Raw genomic sequence first — 16,121 nt, 5'->3', positions numbered from 1 at the left:
ATATGTTGGTCTGCTGCAGGCACAAACTCTGTAAACCCTGTACATGTACATGTTACAGTGTTAAAAATATTACTAGAATGTAATACATAAAATAAGAAACAAAAGCATATCAAACATGACATTAAAAGCTGTTTAGAACCTTATTTTCAAGAACACAACTTTTAATGATAATTTCAGAGTCTTCCTCTGTCCACCTTCCTCTTCAACTGTTGAGATCACCTCTCCAGAGGTGTGTCATTAAGGTGTGATTGTCATTTTAGCATTCATGCAAATCAACAACTGTCCCAGACGAGTGTCTGGGTGACCAGTGACAAAGCGGCTGCCAAAACAGCCCTACACACACGCACGGACGCACGCATGGACACATGTAGACTAGACACACACATACACACGCCTGGACACAAGCAGACATACACACATATATACATGCAGGGACACAAGCAGACATACATACACATATACATGCAGGCACACGTGCAGACGCACACACGTGTACACACGTAGGGACGCAAACATGCGCACACAGACGCAAGCACACACACACACAACTGAAATGCACGCTCAGTCGGGCACACATGGACATAAATGGCAGCACGTGACTCACACACATCGACAGAGACGTACACAAACACACACATTCAACACACACGTGTGGACACACACACCCACACATCAACCCAAACCACACATTCACACACGCCAACAAAACACACAAACAACAGCGTATTATTCTGTGTCATCAACAGATTGAAGGGGGGCGCCTGTGGTTCCAGCAGGACTGCGACAACACCCTAGGCATCATGGGTATCTCGGGCCGACCAATCAGCGATGGACGCTGGCATGCCGTGGCACTGGAGCTGACTCAGAACTACACCCTGCTCTCATTGGACGACAGCTATGTGGAGCGCCGGAGGGCTGCGAGGGCCCCCATACGCCTGTGGCCCCTGGCCTCAGACTCCTCCTTCTTCTTCGGGGCCCAGGTCAGGCCCCCCGGCAGCCAGGCGGAGAGCCAGGGTCAGGGGCCGGGGCCCGGGGAGCGGGCAGGGGGGACTAGGGTCCCGCCGAGGGCCCAGGATGGCTTCCAGGGCTGCCTGAGTTCTCTGGTACTGAACGGGAACGAGCTGCCCCTCCAGAACAAGAGGAGCCGTTACGCTGAGATAGCTGGCCTGAGTGAGGTGAAGCTGGGCTGCGTCCTCTACCCCGACCCCTGCGTCAACCGGCCCTGCTTGAACGGAGCCACCTGCAACAGCCTGCCCTCTGGGGGTGCGTTTTGTGTGTCTGTGTCTGTTTTTTTCCATTGACCCTAATCGAGGGGTTAGGTTTTTGCATGCGTGCGAGTCCATACGTGTGGATTGTGCGTGCGACCTCGCTTTTCAACCCGGCTGTATGTGACTGTAGGTTTCGGATGCAGTTGCGGCACGGGCTTCACTGGGGGGCGCTGTGAGGTGGAGCTGACATCATGCATCCCTAACCCCTGTCAGAACGCAGGGGATTGTAAGTCTGTGGGCAGCACCTTCCTCTGTGGTTGTCCCAGAGGCCTGGTCGGACTCACGTGAGTAGAATCCCCCAACCCTCCTCCTCACTCCCCCGCCCAATCTTGAGGGAGAACGTGTGTGTGTGTGTGTACGTGTGTGTGTGTGTGTGTACGTGTCTGTGTATGTGTTTGGGGCTGTCTGCGTGCGTTCGAGCCATGTGCGACACGTCAGCGTTGTGAATTACGCCAATTGAATTACGGCCCGGAGATGGTTTTCTGCACTTCATCAACTAGGTATTACAATTTATTGTTTCGCCGTACTCACCCAGTGGTGCTTGTTAAGCGAACTATAAACTCAAACCTTTCGCAGATCGATGAAAAAAACGAATAACAGCATTGACATGATCTTAAAGAAGAACTAGTAAAGCTTGTGAAAAACATGCCTTAGGCATTAATGAGATTAAGACATTAAGTTTGAATAAATTACAAAGGAAACAAAAAAGAATGAATTATTGACAATCGGTAGTCATTTCTTCTGCAATAGCTGTTTTCTTCAGTTTCCTGTCACCAATTTCGTACGACGCTTTCAAAACCTGTCAGCGTGAGGAAATAATTGAAAGGAAAATGCGTTGTGTTCGCTGCCCCCATCCCAGCAGGGTTCCAGGCTCAGAATGTGGGTCGAGTGTGTACCCGCCTGTGTGTGTGTGTGTGTGTGTTGACAGAGGAGGAGAGAAGAAAAGAGAGTCATCTGTCTGCACGTCTTCCCTCTGTCTGAACTGCAGGACAGCTACAGCTTGTTTGTTGAAGCCAGTCTCTGACTTGTTGTTCAGGGTGAGCCGGGGACTCAAACAGAGAAGATTGTCTGAGCACGCCTCAGCCCAGATTCAATTTCAGTCTCTGTTCCATTTCCCGCGCTCACTCACCTCGCTTTTTGTTATTCGGTCTGTTTCTATAATTCGGTCAGGATGCTCCTGTTTTACTTTTTGTTTCACATTTTACTGAAGGGAAATTCACTGCCTTTTGGAGCAGCTTGCAAAGCATACTGATGTACAATAACAATGGGCCTCATTCTCGAACGCAGTTAAGAAGAATTTCTTCTGAATTGGATTTAGGAAAATATTTGGCATTAATGAAAGTTTTCTCATCTGGGATTTGCTCTGAACTTCAGAAGACTTTCCGAACTCGAAATAGCAGTCGTAAATCGGCCAGAGTTGTCTCAAATGCAATTCCTTAAAAAACCAGGATCAAAGGAATCGTATTTAAGAAAACTCTCTGTGTTTGAAGTGTTAATGAAGTTATGAAATCAAATCAAATCGTTGGTGAACTATACAGACTATGGCAAGCCGTTTTATCATTTAACCAATTAATTCTTGATATCCAGAATTGCATTTTGGATATCAAGAATTTGAATTTTGGATATCAAGAATTTGAATTTTGGATATCAAGAATTCATTGGTTAAATGATAAAACGGCTTGCCATAACAGACATCCTCGGATTTAAATAATTATAATAATTAACCTTGCTTAGCGTGCACACTGTTAGATCCAGTGGAGAACAATTCCACTGCTCATTTTACTGGTATGATGTTGCACACCTGTGCACCGGTTGCTTGCGTGAATGTATGCAAATTCAGGAGCACGAGGACACGCTTTCAACGGAAGAAAACTCTTCCTGGGGAGCACAGCTCAGAACACTTCTGCTGCGTCGGAACACATTTTCAAGCGTTCATGAATTTGGCGGATGTCTTTTTCTTACGTTGTTTTTCCGAAGCCCGTAAGAAACATTTCAGAAGAAACTTAAGAAAATGTCCGAGAATGAGGCCCAACGTATATTGCGCACACTGTAGTATAAATCCTCTAATAAGTAGGAACATGGAGGAGCTGGGCATGGTGGAGGGAGGCAGCAATCAGCTAACGTCACCACGTACCTCTCCCCTTCCTCCTTCGCCCCTACCCCTCCGTGTCTTTTTCTCCGCCTTGTCCCCTCTCCGTGCCCGCGCAGATGCGACGAGGACGTGAACGAGTGTGAGAGGGAGGAGTGCGAGAATGGGGGGCTGTGCGTGAACACGTTCGGAGCCTTCTACTGCAACTGCAGCGAGGGCTTTGAGGGTCAGTTCTGTGGAGAGCGGGCCCTTCGGGAGCCTGGTGGTGACACCAAGGTAAAACACACACACACATTAAAGACAGTATTCATCCTATAGGAACATTGTGTATCGATACACTACCGATACACTACAAATTAGCACATAGGTGTAGATAGAGGGAGAGGGAGAGGGAGAGGGAGAGGGAGAGGGAGAGGGAGAGGGAGAGGGAGAGGGAGAGGGAGAGGGAGAGGGAGAGGGAGAGGGACGGGTCTGTGTGTGTCTGTGTTTTCTGTCCAATTATACCCACAGATACAGATCCACTACTTAAGATGACTTACATCTCTGGAGTGGGAACATAATCATGGAAATAATGACCCCCCAATGAATTTTTGAAAAACTCCATGTCCCTCTTTCTGGACCCACTTCCAGAACATATATCTTCTAATATCACACACAAACCCACAAAGGTGTAGATGCACACATGCATACACACACACACACCCCTGCATGCAGTATGAGGTGGTTGACACAGCTTCTCCTAAACCGTCCAGGCGGAGCCCCTGTCTTATCTGGGCCCGGGGGAGATCATCGGAATCGGGGTCCTGATCTTGGTCCTCCTCCTACTCCTCGTCCTCTTCATGGCCTTCAGGAAGAAGGTGTCCTTCAGCAAAGCCCCCAACGCGCTTGGACAGGGGGTTATGGGGGTCTCGGCTGTCTCCACGGAAACCAGTTACATGCTGCAGAAGACGGGCATGGGGGCAGATGGAATTGAGTTCAAAGCCATCCGTGTCTGCGGCTCTCCGGGGGCTGGCGGCGGTAGCTATGGAGACGGGGTGGGCACCGGCGGCCCCCCCCAGGTCATGGTACGCCCCACCGCCCCCTCCCCCCTCCCCGGTCACCCGGGAAACCAGGAGAGTCGGAGTGTTGATGGGGACAAGACCACTTCTAGCGAAGGCAGTCAGGTGTGTGTCTGTATGTTTCAATGATGTATCTTTGGGATGTATGCATGTCTGTTTGTGTGTAATGACGCACTGATATGGGGTGGTGGTGGTGGACCCAAGTGCAGAACACAGACGAGCAAACTGAGGGATGGTTTAGAAGGGTTTAATCTTGGGGTAAGTGCATAGGGGAATGACTGTGACGGAAAACCGACAGGACCGGCAGGGTAGGCTGTGCAGGGTTTGGCAGGGTGGCAAGGTTGGTGATCCTGGAGGCACAGGCAAAAAAACAAAGTCAGCAATGCATGGTCTCTCACAAAAATATTTGTTCTTTACCATTTCTCTGCGTAACCGGGAGTATAACTACCGAGGGTATTACCCGGCGATGAATGACGTGAAGACCAGGGTTGATCAACCGCAGGGCTGATGAGTTGATGGGAGACAGGTGTGTAGACTGAGGCAGTGTGTGTGGGTAATTGGGAACCGGAGACCATGGCCACACCCACCACCGGGAAACACAAAAACAACACAACAAACCGCCACTAGGGGGCAGAGGGCATGACGGACACTGCCTTGCACTGTCACCTCACGGCAAGAAGGTCCTTGGTTCGATTCCCGCTCAGTTGTGTGTCTTAGTGTTGCCATTATGTCTGCTCTCCCGTGTGCGTTCAATCGACAAATAAAAGTCTCTTCTAATGCAGATGAGCAGCTTCCTGTCGGACCTACCCAACATCCTGGGAGGGGCCAGTCGGAGGGGCGTGGCCGTATGCAGCGTGGCACCCAATCTGCCCCTGACCTCACCCTGTCACTCAGAACGAAGCCCCTCCCACAAAGTGTCCTGGGAGATGGAAGGAGAGAGGGAGGAGGAGGAGATGGAGAGGGAGAGAGATGAGAGGGAGGAGGAGTGGGAGCAGAGGGCTTATGAGTTAGAGAGAACACAGAGAACTGGCAGTTCACGGGGTAAGTCATACACACCCACACACACATACACAAACAAACTGGCATCACAGGCACATTATTTGCGTCCGGTTCTTCCTAAATGTGTTCATTATGTATTTGTCTCCTGGGGATAGTACTCATTTCAAATGGATAACTACAACACAGGCTCCTGCACCTCAGTGCCTAAGGGTCTGAATCACTCCTTTCCCTAATGTCCAGCCCCCATCCAATCCCATCTTACTATGAACATCAACAACTATAAACTGTATATATTTGAATGATTTTATTCTGCCTTATGTAATACTTCAGTGTCTGCTCTTACACGACGTACTGTATTATACAATGGTATGTAGCTTTTTCATACGAGAACACCAATCCATTCTCTCGCAGTGTGAACCACTTTGTGTTCGAGGTTACTAATGCTTTAACCGCGCGCCAACTAGGAATTCAATGGCTAACATACACACAACATACACACACATACTATTTTACAAAAAACAACACACTCTCTCTCTTTGAATGTATGTGCGCGTGTATATGTGGTGTGTGTGTGTATATGTGGTGTGTGTGTGTGTATATGTGGTGTGTGTGTGTGTATGTGGTGTGTGTGTGTGTGTGTGTATATGTGGTGTGTGTGTGTGTGTGTGTATGTGGTGTGTGTGTGTGTATGTGGTGTGTGTGTGTATATGTGGTGTGTGTGTGTATGTGGTGTGTGTGTGTGTGTGTATGTGGTGTGTGTGAGTGTATGTGGTGTGTGTGTGTGTGTGTGTATGTGGTGTGTGTGTGTATATGTGGTGTGTGTGTGTGCGTGTGTGCAGTGGAGGACCTGGTGGAGGAGATCACCTGCTTCTCAGACAGCGCCTCGGAAGCTCATTCCCTCAGCTCCTTCACGACAGACTCCTTCGACGACAACGGTGAGGTCTCACGCTCTTTCATTCCACGAGGGGACACAGTCAAATGAGGTGTCCTGGCTCCGCGCACACGATGAATAAAAGGTCCCTCCTGCTAGGTACAGTGGAGTCTGAGTCAGATGCACGGGAAAAAGCTGTTTCTGTTCATTACGCAGCTTTTCATTCGGATGAAAAGCTGTCCTCACACACCAAAACATCCCATTTGGTTTATTTTTGGGGGGCTATGTTTAACCAGTTCAGTCAAGACAACCACGTATTAGATTTGAGCATTTATTGTCACATGACATGGACATGTAGATTTACTTTGGCGGAGTGGATGATCTAAGGGAAGCACTCCCTGCCTCCTCGATGCAACACATACATACATGACATATGAGGCAGGGAGCAATAGAGATATAATCCCCCTGATGGATAGACATACAGACAGCATGGGGGAGAAGGGGACGGTGGAGGGTGGCAGCAGCACTGATCATGCAATGACCGGGGTGAGTGTGTGCATATCCGCGCGTCTTTTAAAGACGCCTTATCGGACGTGGCCCAATGGATATGCGCTGCTAACATGGGTGTGGTAGTGGGTGAAAAAGAAGAGGAGAGAGAGACAATGAGAGAAACAGAAGGGAGACAGGATGAAAGAAGAAAGAGAGAGAGAGACCGAAAGAAAGAGAGAGAGAAAGAGAGAGAGAGAGAGAGAGAGAGAGAGAGAGAGAGAGAGAGAGAGAGAGAGAGAGAGAGAGAGAGAGAGAGAGAGACGGGTCTGTGTGTGTCCGGGTTTTTCTGGAGTGGGAACAGAATCATGGAAATAATGACCCCCCTATTTGTGAAAAACTCCATGTCCCTCTTCCTGGACCCACTTCCAGAACATATATCTTCTAATAACACACACTAACCCTTTCAGGCCAGAAGGCTAACAGAGTCACTGCAATATTCTCCAAAATGGGTTCCATGTATCCATGTGTCCACTTATTTTCTGTGAACACACTTCCTTCTCTCTCAGCCTCCATAGTGACCGTCATACGGCTGGTAAACGATGCTGTGGACTCGATCGAAAATGAAGGTATGAGAAAATGACCCCACACCTCCCCTCTTAACACTTGTCTCTGGTCTCCTTTCCTCCTCTCTCTCCTCCATCCTGTCCTATTTTCTCCTCTCCTCTACTGTTGCCTGGGATTTCTAGGTACACAGTTGTGAGAGCTCAGTGAAGTGTGTTTGGCTCAAACCACTGTGTGCTCCCACAGTTAAACCCCCTTAGTCCATGTTGTTTTACTGATATTCTCCTGAGGAGCTTCAAGTACCACAGTCAGCCATTCAGCCAGCCAGTTCGTTATAACATTTACATTTAGTTATTTAGCAGACGCTCTTATCCAGAGCGACTAACTGTAAGCGCAGGGACATTCCCCCCCGAGGCAAGAAGGGTGAAGTGCCTTGGCCAAGGACACAACGTCATTTGGCTCAGCCGGGAATCAAACTGGCAACCTTCAGATTACTAGCCCGATTCCCCACCGCTCAGTGCTCAGCCACCTGACTCCCTATGTTATCCAGACAAACACAGCCAGACCAGACACACAGCCTGCAGATGGCTGCCTACTTACTTGAACCAGTCTGCCAGTCGTCCTGTTTTCCAGTCTGCCATTCTTATTTGGTGATAAATTGGATAAAGCCATTGTGCCCCAGTTAGTAAACAATACCCAGATTGTTAACAATGACTTGCTTCTGAAAGGGGTTGGTCTGACGTGCTTTGGTCTTAACGACTCTGCTGTTTATGCGATGGAATCTGGGCTCTAGTGGAATTGCCACTGTGGGACACAATAAAAGGATATGTTGCATTACTTATCCCTACTTGCATACTAACAATGTACATGTTTTATACACACACTTTGTTCGAGAAAATCAGTACAGTACAGTAAACAGTAGCAGGTTTAATGACTTTTTTTGCCCTGAGAAATGCCTACCAAGAATTTGCCAGGAATGTGATTTGCCGTGATACACCTTAAACTGAAAAGAGCATTCATGCTGATTTAAGACCCACAGTCCATTTTCATCCTGTCCTAAAGGCCTCAGATGGGACACGTGACTGCGACAGTTTCAAGGTTCAGAGTTCAGAATTCCGGCAGATTTGTTTCTCGGGAACATCTGTTTGCCAGGTCATAGGACAACCTTCCCCAACTAGAGTAGGGAAGGGAGACATCTGCCCTGGGAGGACATCTGTCTGTTGCATGGCCCAGCTTACACCGTGCACTGGGGTCTGGTAGTGCTGTGAAGATGATGAGGGGATTGAGTAGCAGGTGGTTGATACACATTTTTGTGCTCGCCTTCATTCATTCTCTCTCTCTCTCTCTCTCTCTCTCTCTCTCTCTCTCTCTCTCTCTCTCTCTCTCTCTCTCTCTCTCTCTCTCTCTCTCTCTCTCTCTCTCTCTCTCTCTCTTTCTCTTTCTGTCTCTCTCTCTCTCTCTCTATCTCGCTCTTTCTTTCTCTTTCATTCTTTCATCCTGTCTCCCCTCTCTGTTTCTCTCTTTCTCTCTTTGTCTCTTTGTCACTCTCTCGATCCCTTCTTCTCACTATCCCTCCCTCTCTCCCTGCCTCTCTTTCTCTCCCTCTCCAATTTTTTTCTCTCCCTCAGTTTCAGAGATGGATGGAGGGCATCCTTACAGAAGAACAGGTAACAGATGTTCCCGGACTCTCCTCTGCCTCACCTCTCCTGTGTCATCTGTGTCCTATTAACCCAAAAAAATACATTTTGGATCCCTACTTCTATTTCATGAGCCCATATATGTTTCCGGGGAGAAATAATTTCCTGTTTTCTCTTTTTCCATACGCCTGTAGCTATAGTCTAATAGGAAATTGAATTCGTTAGTTTCCTCCATTCTTCCGCCTCCTGTCATGTTTTTATGCTTCGCTACAGAGTCTTGGGAGTGTGCGTGCGTACGTGTACGTGTGCGCGCGGGTGTGCACGCTTTGGCTTTGTGTGTCCTCTCCGACAGATCCAGTCCTCTCCCCTTCCTCTCCTCTGCGCTCTCGTAGATTCACTTGCATCCTCATATTCACTTGCATAATGAATCCACTCACACCGCCCTCTAATTGTTGTGTTTGTTGGAGTTGCTGCTCCTCATCAAAGGCTCCTTGTCACCCCTCCTACGCCACTGTTTTTCTCACACTCACAGCTGGCCGCCATGTTGGATGTCAGGAAGAGATACGCGTGGAGGTCGTCAAGGAGTACATCGTGGACTGTAAGAGCAGTTAGGGGACGTTCTGGGAGAGCTCATGTTTTTGGAGAACAAACTGCTGCTACACAAGTTCCACAAAAACAAAAAAACTGCTAAGACAACAGCTAGTTCTGCAAAAAAAAAAACTATTGTTTGGCAGTAACAATTCAGCCTTCTGTGTTGGCAAGGCTTCATTTTTTGGGACCTTACAGAGCTGTCTGAAACTACTCAGCGTAATATCAATGTGTGTGTGTTTGTGTGCGTGTGCTGTGTGTGTTATGGTAGACACCAATGTTCCGACAAGTTGTTTCTTTCACAGTGGAATCTCTTTGTTAGGCTCATTTGCCGTCCGGCTCTCTCTTGACCGCCCTTCTCCCCCTTTCTCCCCTTCTCTTTCTCCCCCTCTCCCGTCCAGCCTACCACTGGGAGTCCTCCAATTGGCTGTCTCCATCTCGCCTGCGCCCCCTGGAGGCGGGCCCCTCCCCACACTACGAATCCGGAGATGACCCTGACGCCTTTAGGCGGGCAGGTAGCACACGCTCCCTCCAGCTGGACTACAGGAGGGCAGGCTCCGGCTCCGAGAGGGGCAGGGACGGGGCGCGGTGGGGGCCGGAGGAGGACCACAGAGGGGGGTTCCAGTGGGAGAGGAGGCAGACTGCCCTGAGGGGGCGGGGTCATGGGGAGGAGGGGTGGTTCACGGGCGGGAGGAGGGGGGGGCACCAGCAAGCGAGTGGGCGCGAGAGCTGGAGGGGGCCCTCAGAGGGTCTTGGGGCCCACGGCCACAGGGACTTTCCACTGTTGCACGCTCGAGGAGACGAGGAGAGCTCCTCCCCCATCTACGAGGAGTACCACGACAGCGCCCCCGAACCGGAGCAGGAAGCGGAGGGCCACTACGACACTCTGCCTCCGACGCGCTCTGCCTACGAGGGCTACCCCTCCAGCCCCCCGGGGCTGAACCTCCACCCTGCCCAGCTGTTGCCTCCGCTGCGGGCCTGGGAGGGCCAGACGGCGGGCTGGAAGCCCCTGCAGGAGAGCCAGGGGGCTCTGGGGTCTGGGATGGGCTCTAGGTCCGGGTCCGGGGACGAGCTGGAGAGACTGCTGAACCTGGTGTCTCTTAGGGCCAGGCGGGCCACACGCAATCACAGAGCCTCCGTCAGCTCCGAGCCCACCGCGGGCATGTACTGACTGCTGGGTGTGTAAAACGCACACGCCACACTCGTTGTCTCTCTCTCTTTCTCTGTCTCTCCCTCCCACACATGGACACACGCTCACACTGTCACTTTGTGCTTCTCACACACATGATGAACACACACACATTCAGAGGAAACTAGAAGAGCAAAAATCGATTCACAAGGTCAGAGATCTCCCCGACAACTGGATATGTGTGTTTGGGTTTCGCTGAAAGGAAGAGCAAGCAAAATGAACGTACAAACCTTGTGAGTCCGAGAGAGAATCCAGGTAGAAGACCGGAAGATGGGGCCGATGAGTCCCAGGGTCACGAGCTCGGACGACCCCCCCCCTCAAGGTGCCTGGACAGCAGAAGGGGGAGCCCCAGAGTAGACGAGGAGAACGGGGGGAGGGAGTGGGAGGCAAAAGTAGAGACCCGTAAGTAGCTGGTATAGCGAGGTTGTCTTTAAAGCAGGCTACTGGTTCACCTGACCAAACGATGAGTATCGGGAGAGTATCATTGATGTGATGATCAGGTGTGTAGACAAGGTGACACGTGGGAGCTGTGTGGTGGGGGTCCTCTCCTCTGGACCTGATATCCATCAGATATCCTCTCTGTACCTGAACAAAGACTGTGACCTTGACAGAGGTCTGACACTGGAGAATGCCACGGCACAGTTGTAGAGTAGCCTGGCGAGATTGGGAGAGTCTGTGTTTGACTGTGTAGCATTAAAGCCCAGGACAGACTACTTCCTCTGTGTTCTGTGCTCCCTGAAACTGCTGTTGGTTTTAGAAAGAGACCACTTTCAACCTCCACTTTGCTGCCATTAGAATGACCCGACCAGAGATTGAACAAAGTACATTTTTGATTGCTTTACAGTTTTATTGTATGTATTTATGTATTTGTTCACAGTATTTATATATATTTTTGTGGTCATTTAACTGTGACATGATAATTCTATTGGGATGATTATTTAATTGTGTTGGGGCCTGATGTTTTGGCTGTGATATATGTGCAATACTTCATTATTTAATGTATTTAGGCAATATATATGTAGCTCATTATCCCATTATCAACAATGTAAAGTTAGTAGGCTTAACCCCCAGTGTGTGCTGCCTGTCACCGCTCACTGTTTTGATGTTACATACAGTATGAAGCAATGATTCCCTTTCCACCACCACAAAGGTCATTGTACATTCTCCAGAATATACTGTTTCTCCTAAAGCTCTCTAATAGAAGCCAAATGTGTTTATGTGAAGTGCGTTAGATAATTGGTTACATACAGGGACAATTTATTTTTACACACTTATAGCTACAGTCAGTCCACTGGTAATTGCGTTACGGCGCTAATCCATTAATACAAGTATTTCCACTCTTAAAACACACACACACACACACACACAGAGAGAGAGCGAGAGAGGTGGCCTCTTGGCTCATGAGTAATAGTTAAAAATCTATTTTTTGCAATGAAAAGTCCCATACTGTAATTTAATTTACATAATTCCTGAAGTCCATGGGGGTGTACAATACAATCCTCAAGAACGACCTTGTTGGTGATGGTAAAGGCTTGGTTTTACCCGGAAACAAGCTGCGGCTCCTTGTTAAAGTACAATGTTATTAGACAGACAGTTTGGTGAATTGTAGGTAAGGCCAGGTCCAGGTTTTATAAAAAAAGCCATCTCATTGGATCAACTTTTCAGTTTAGGATCTCTTGTGCAGTGGTAGCTGTCATTCACATGGAAAATGTTTCCTGAACCATAACCTTTTGTCTCCTACGAGGGAATTTCATCACTAAATTAGGCCTGACAATGACAACATGAGCCTGTTTTTCTGGGTTAGGGTATATATAGCTTCGATTAGAATGCAGACAAATGTACAGACTATTAAAAAGGTTATACTGCAATCTTTCTTTTGTGTGTTATCTTTTTTTCTCCACATTTCCTGTTTACAGGGTCAATTTATCTCCTATTGAGATGTCAATTAACTCTGCATGTTTATTTTTCCAGACATGGAATCAATTAACCCTGTGCCTTCTTCAACCGGTCGCTGAATTATTTAGTTTCACTGTGTAAAAATACCTCGGTGTCTGATCGGCGGTCATTCCTTACGGTTCTAAGTATCTCCTTTTTCCAGCTGTTTCCCTGCCCTGACCGGTGAGACAAACAAGAATTATGAGACTAATCACATTCCCATGGCAACCAGGCGGATGCCTCAGAAAGTGGACTGTTGCCTTAAGTCATGTTGCCTTTCCGTCTGACTTAATCAGACCTTATGTAACAATGTTTGCCTTGTGTTTCCACGGGGCGGAGTCCGTATGTGTGTGTGTGTACTGAGTGTCTTAATTGAAGTTGTACATACATTGGGTGCAAGACCTTGCATGTCATTCTCATCATGTGCACAATGCCTGTATCTCAACATCTGCAGTCATACATAGTCATCCCATATTGGTGAGACAAATGCACTGAAATGTGTGCATGGTGTTATTGTCTTTTTCCTGGATGAGTTGTGTTCATCCACAAGGTGATTGAATGCATCCAAACTGGCATGTGCATGCATGTGTGTCGGTGTGTTTGAGTTGATGTTCCAGTGAGTGTGTGCGTTCCAGTGATCCAGATGGTAGACACCATGTTGTTTCAACTCCCTCCCAGTGACTTGAGCCAAAACCGGTTGGAGCAGGTTAGAAAGCTGCCAGAACCCAGAGAAAAGCAGTATCGCTCGACCACATCCAAACCTCTTTTTTTCTCTCCAGTGAACAATGAGGAGAAAGGGCTAGGAGCAGCGATTAGCCCCGGGGTGAGCACTCATCCCTGGTGTGAAGGAGCAAGAGAAGGAGGCCTGTCAACTCACTGTGGTCCGGTTGTGTGTGTGTGCCCATTCCGCTCTGCTCTGCTCATGAGTACACAACCAACACTGGGCTTCCCAAAGCCAGAGACACAAAATAACCTGGACCCAATTAATTCCAAATTAATTCATTAAAAGTCATCCTGTCGCAAAAGACACCAGTACGTCAAACGTACCATCAAACGATTTGGATATAAAACCTTTGTTGTGTGTGTGTGCGTGCGTGCGTCCGTGCGTGTCATGAGTTGGCTAAGTGGTCTGTCTAGATAAAAGAGAAGTTGCTAATGAGTCTGTGACAGAAGCAGACTTTTACCGCGGGGTCTTGATCCCTCATACCCGGCACACCACATCTCACCCTGCCCACGCACTGATTGATGCAGACCCACTAGAGGGGTGAAGGATCTCTCCGAACCTGTCATTACTTTCCTTTGAACATGGAGAACTGGAGGGGATGGGATGGGTGGAGGGGTCCTAAGAACAAACGTGTGGGACAGACAGGGATTTGGAGAGGGAGAAAGGGTGATTGAACTCAATCAATGGCGCATCGATCCTGATGGCTCCTTCCCACCCTGGCCCTGATTTTACCCCACCTCGACACCAGAGCACAGAGATCATCAACAGTGCTGTTTTGAGTCATGTCTAAGATTCTTGCTCCACTCAGATACCACATGCACCATTCTGGAGGAGAGGGGAGACAGGGACCAACGTCAAGCTGACACAGTGAGAAGCCCCAGCGAAGACCCCCACACACACACACATAGTTGTAGGGCCACCTGGTGTTTGAACCACTGGGGCTAAGATAAGCTACTTACCACCACCCTTCCTTTGCTCGTTATACGGTCGTTTACCCTTCGTCTATCTCACGGGAGCAAAACCGGAAGGGACCAACGTTGTGGTGGATAAAGAACGGACAGAGAGAGAGAGGCTGTGAGGGGGGAAGGGATTAACACATTCCCCCTGTTTATGGTTGGGGATTTAGAGGGGTAGTTGTGTGGTGATTATACCCACAGGCTGTTCTCAGTAATACCAGGATTAAACACACTCTGAGCAGACCTAATCTCAACATCTGCATCTGCCGCTGCACACACACAAACAGGGCCACGTGCATACACGCATGCCAACACACAGGCTCACACGCACACTGGTGTACACATCCACATGCACACGCACAGGTTTTCACATCCTCAGGCAAACAAATAACAGCATAAAACACATGTTGCTGACACATATGCACATCAATGTGACTCAACGGTTGGATCGTTTCAGCAACAGTTTGGTACCTATACCCCAGACCATCCAAAGTTGAATGCTATCGCTCTCCAATGAAACAATTCATTTTGTTCAGCAACTGTTAACAGCTGTAGGCAGCAGTACATTGCAGCATATCTGCATTTGTGTGTGCTTGTTGAACCCATGTCCCTTGCTGTCGTTCAGACGATTTGAAAGCAATCCTACCGTAGCAGATGCACATGGCTCATGTGTGTGCAAGCGTGTGTGCATGAGGATGTGTGTGTGTGTGTGTGTGTGTGTCTCTCTGTATGTGGGAGTGTGTACAATCACACACACACCAGCAAACTTTCATCCCCTCTAGTGACATGACTGTCAATTTACTTAATTCTGGAAACCAAAACTTAAACTCACAGCCTGTTGCCAAGGTTACACTCTTTTCCAGCAGTCGTTTTTCCCTCTGAGTTTCCAACACCGTAACAGAGATTGGGTAGTAGAGAGTACCTTGCACGATCAGATTTTGGGGGTTATGTAAGAGTTTCTTAAATTTCAAGAAAACATAGCTGGAGGGTGAGCTTCTTTCCAATCCGCCAACGGACCCAGACTGTTTTCACTGAAAGCGGTTCTCCTTTGACTTTTTATCACCCCCCCCCCCCCCCTCTCTCTCTCTCTCTCTCTTTCTGTCTCTCTCTCTCTCTTTCATTCTTTCATCCTGTCTCCCTTCTGTTTCTCTCATTGTCTCTCTCTCTCTCTCCTCTTCTTTTTGCATGCAGTGATGGGGTGCGTGCTTGTTTGTATGTAGGATTTATGTTTCTGTTTGTTTCCCAGTTGACCGCTTTCTATTGACTGTAGGGACAGATCAATGCTGAACCAAAAAATGCTATACAAATGTCCCTCTACCAAATGTGTGTTTGTGTGGGTGTGTTTGTGTGTACAGTGTGCGTATCGCTGACCTCTCATTCACAGACACATCACTTCCGCTTGTCAGTCAATCAACGATTTTTTTCGAGGTGATTTATTTTTCTTTTTTTAAACAGTCCGGGGGTCATTTAATCGTTAATTTAAGCTGGTTCTGGGTAGCGTGAGGCTGAGAAGATCTAATCCCAGTTAACCTCTGCCATGACACATGCAGTGGGCAGGGCCTTATATAACCGGGTGGTACCGGCCTCAATATGTCAGAACCAGTATTGAGGTTATTGATGTCGCATTGATCGAGTCTTTCTGGCCAACTGAAGCGAGAATGTACCCCATGTTCAAAACAATATGACAACTCCCTCCCAGAATGAAAGACGACACGTGCCTGTGTTTAGGAGATGGGTTGGGAGACCCCTCAAATACT

The 16,121-nt window shown here is 48.4% G+C and overlaps 1 protein-coding gene across 1 annotated transcript in view; it reads left to right on the top strand.

Moving 5' to 3' along the window:
- fat3b (FAT atypical cadherin 3b) overlaps window positions 1-12,609 on the top strand; it is a 51,588-nt gene extending 38,979 nt beyond the window's left edge. Inside the window, exons 42-51 of the mRNA XM_084698350.1 lie at window positions 747-1,263; window positions 1,399-1,552; window positions 3,477-3,633; window positions 4,110-4,520; window positions 5,198-5,456; window positions 6,254-6,349; window positions 7,341-7,400; window positions 8,964-9,002; window positions 9,505-9,570; window positions 9,962-12,609. Coding sequence (XP_084554476.1) covers window positions 747-1,263; window positions 1,399-1,552; window positions 3,477-3,633; window positions 4,110-4,520; window positions 5,198-5,456; window positions 6,254-6,349; window positions 7,341-7,400; window positions 8,964-9,002; window positions 9,505-9,570; window positions 9,962-10,731 — 2,529 coding nt within the window. The 3' untranslated portion in view covers window positions 10,732-12,609. The remainder of the gene's footprint in view (window positions 1-746; window positions 1,264-1,398; window positions 1,553-3,476; window positions 3,634-4,109; window positions 4,521-5,197; window positions 5,457-6,253; window positions 6,350-7,340; window positions 7,401-8,963; window positions 9,003-9,504; window positions 9,571-9,961) is intronic.
- Window positions 12,610-16,121: the final 3,512 nt, after the last annotated feature.

The sequence above is a fragment of the Hypomesus nipponensis genome, chromosome 5 (genome assembly GCF_054491055.1).
Source record: "Hypomesus nipponensis isolate SF chromosome 5, ASM5449105v1, whole genome shotgun sequence".
In the NCBI taxonomy this organism is placed as follows: Eukaryota; Metazoa; Chordata; class Actinopteri; order Osmeriformes; family Osmeridae; genus Hypomesus; species Hypomesus nipponensis.
This window is presented reverse-complemented; position numbering and strand designations above follow the sequence as displayed.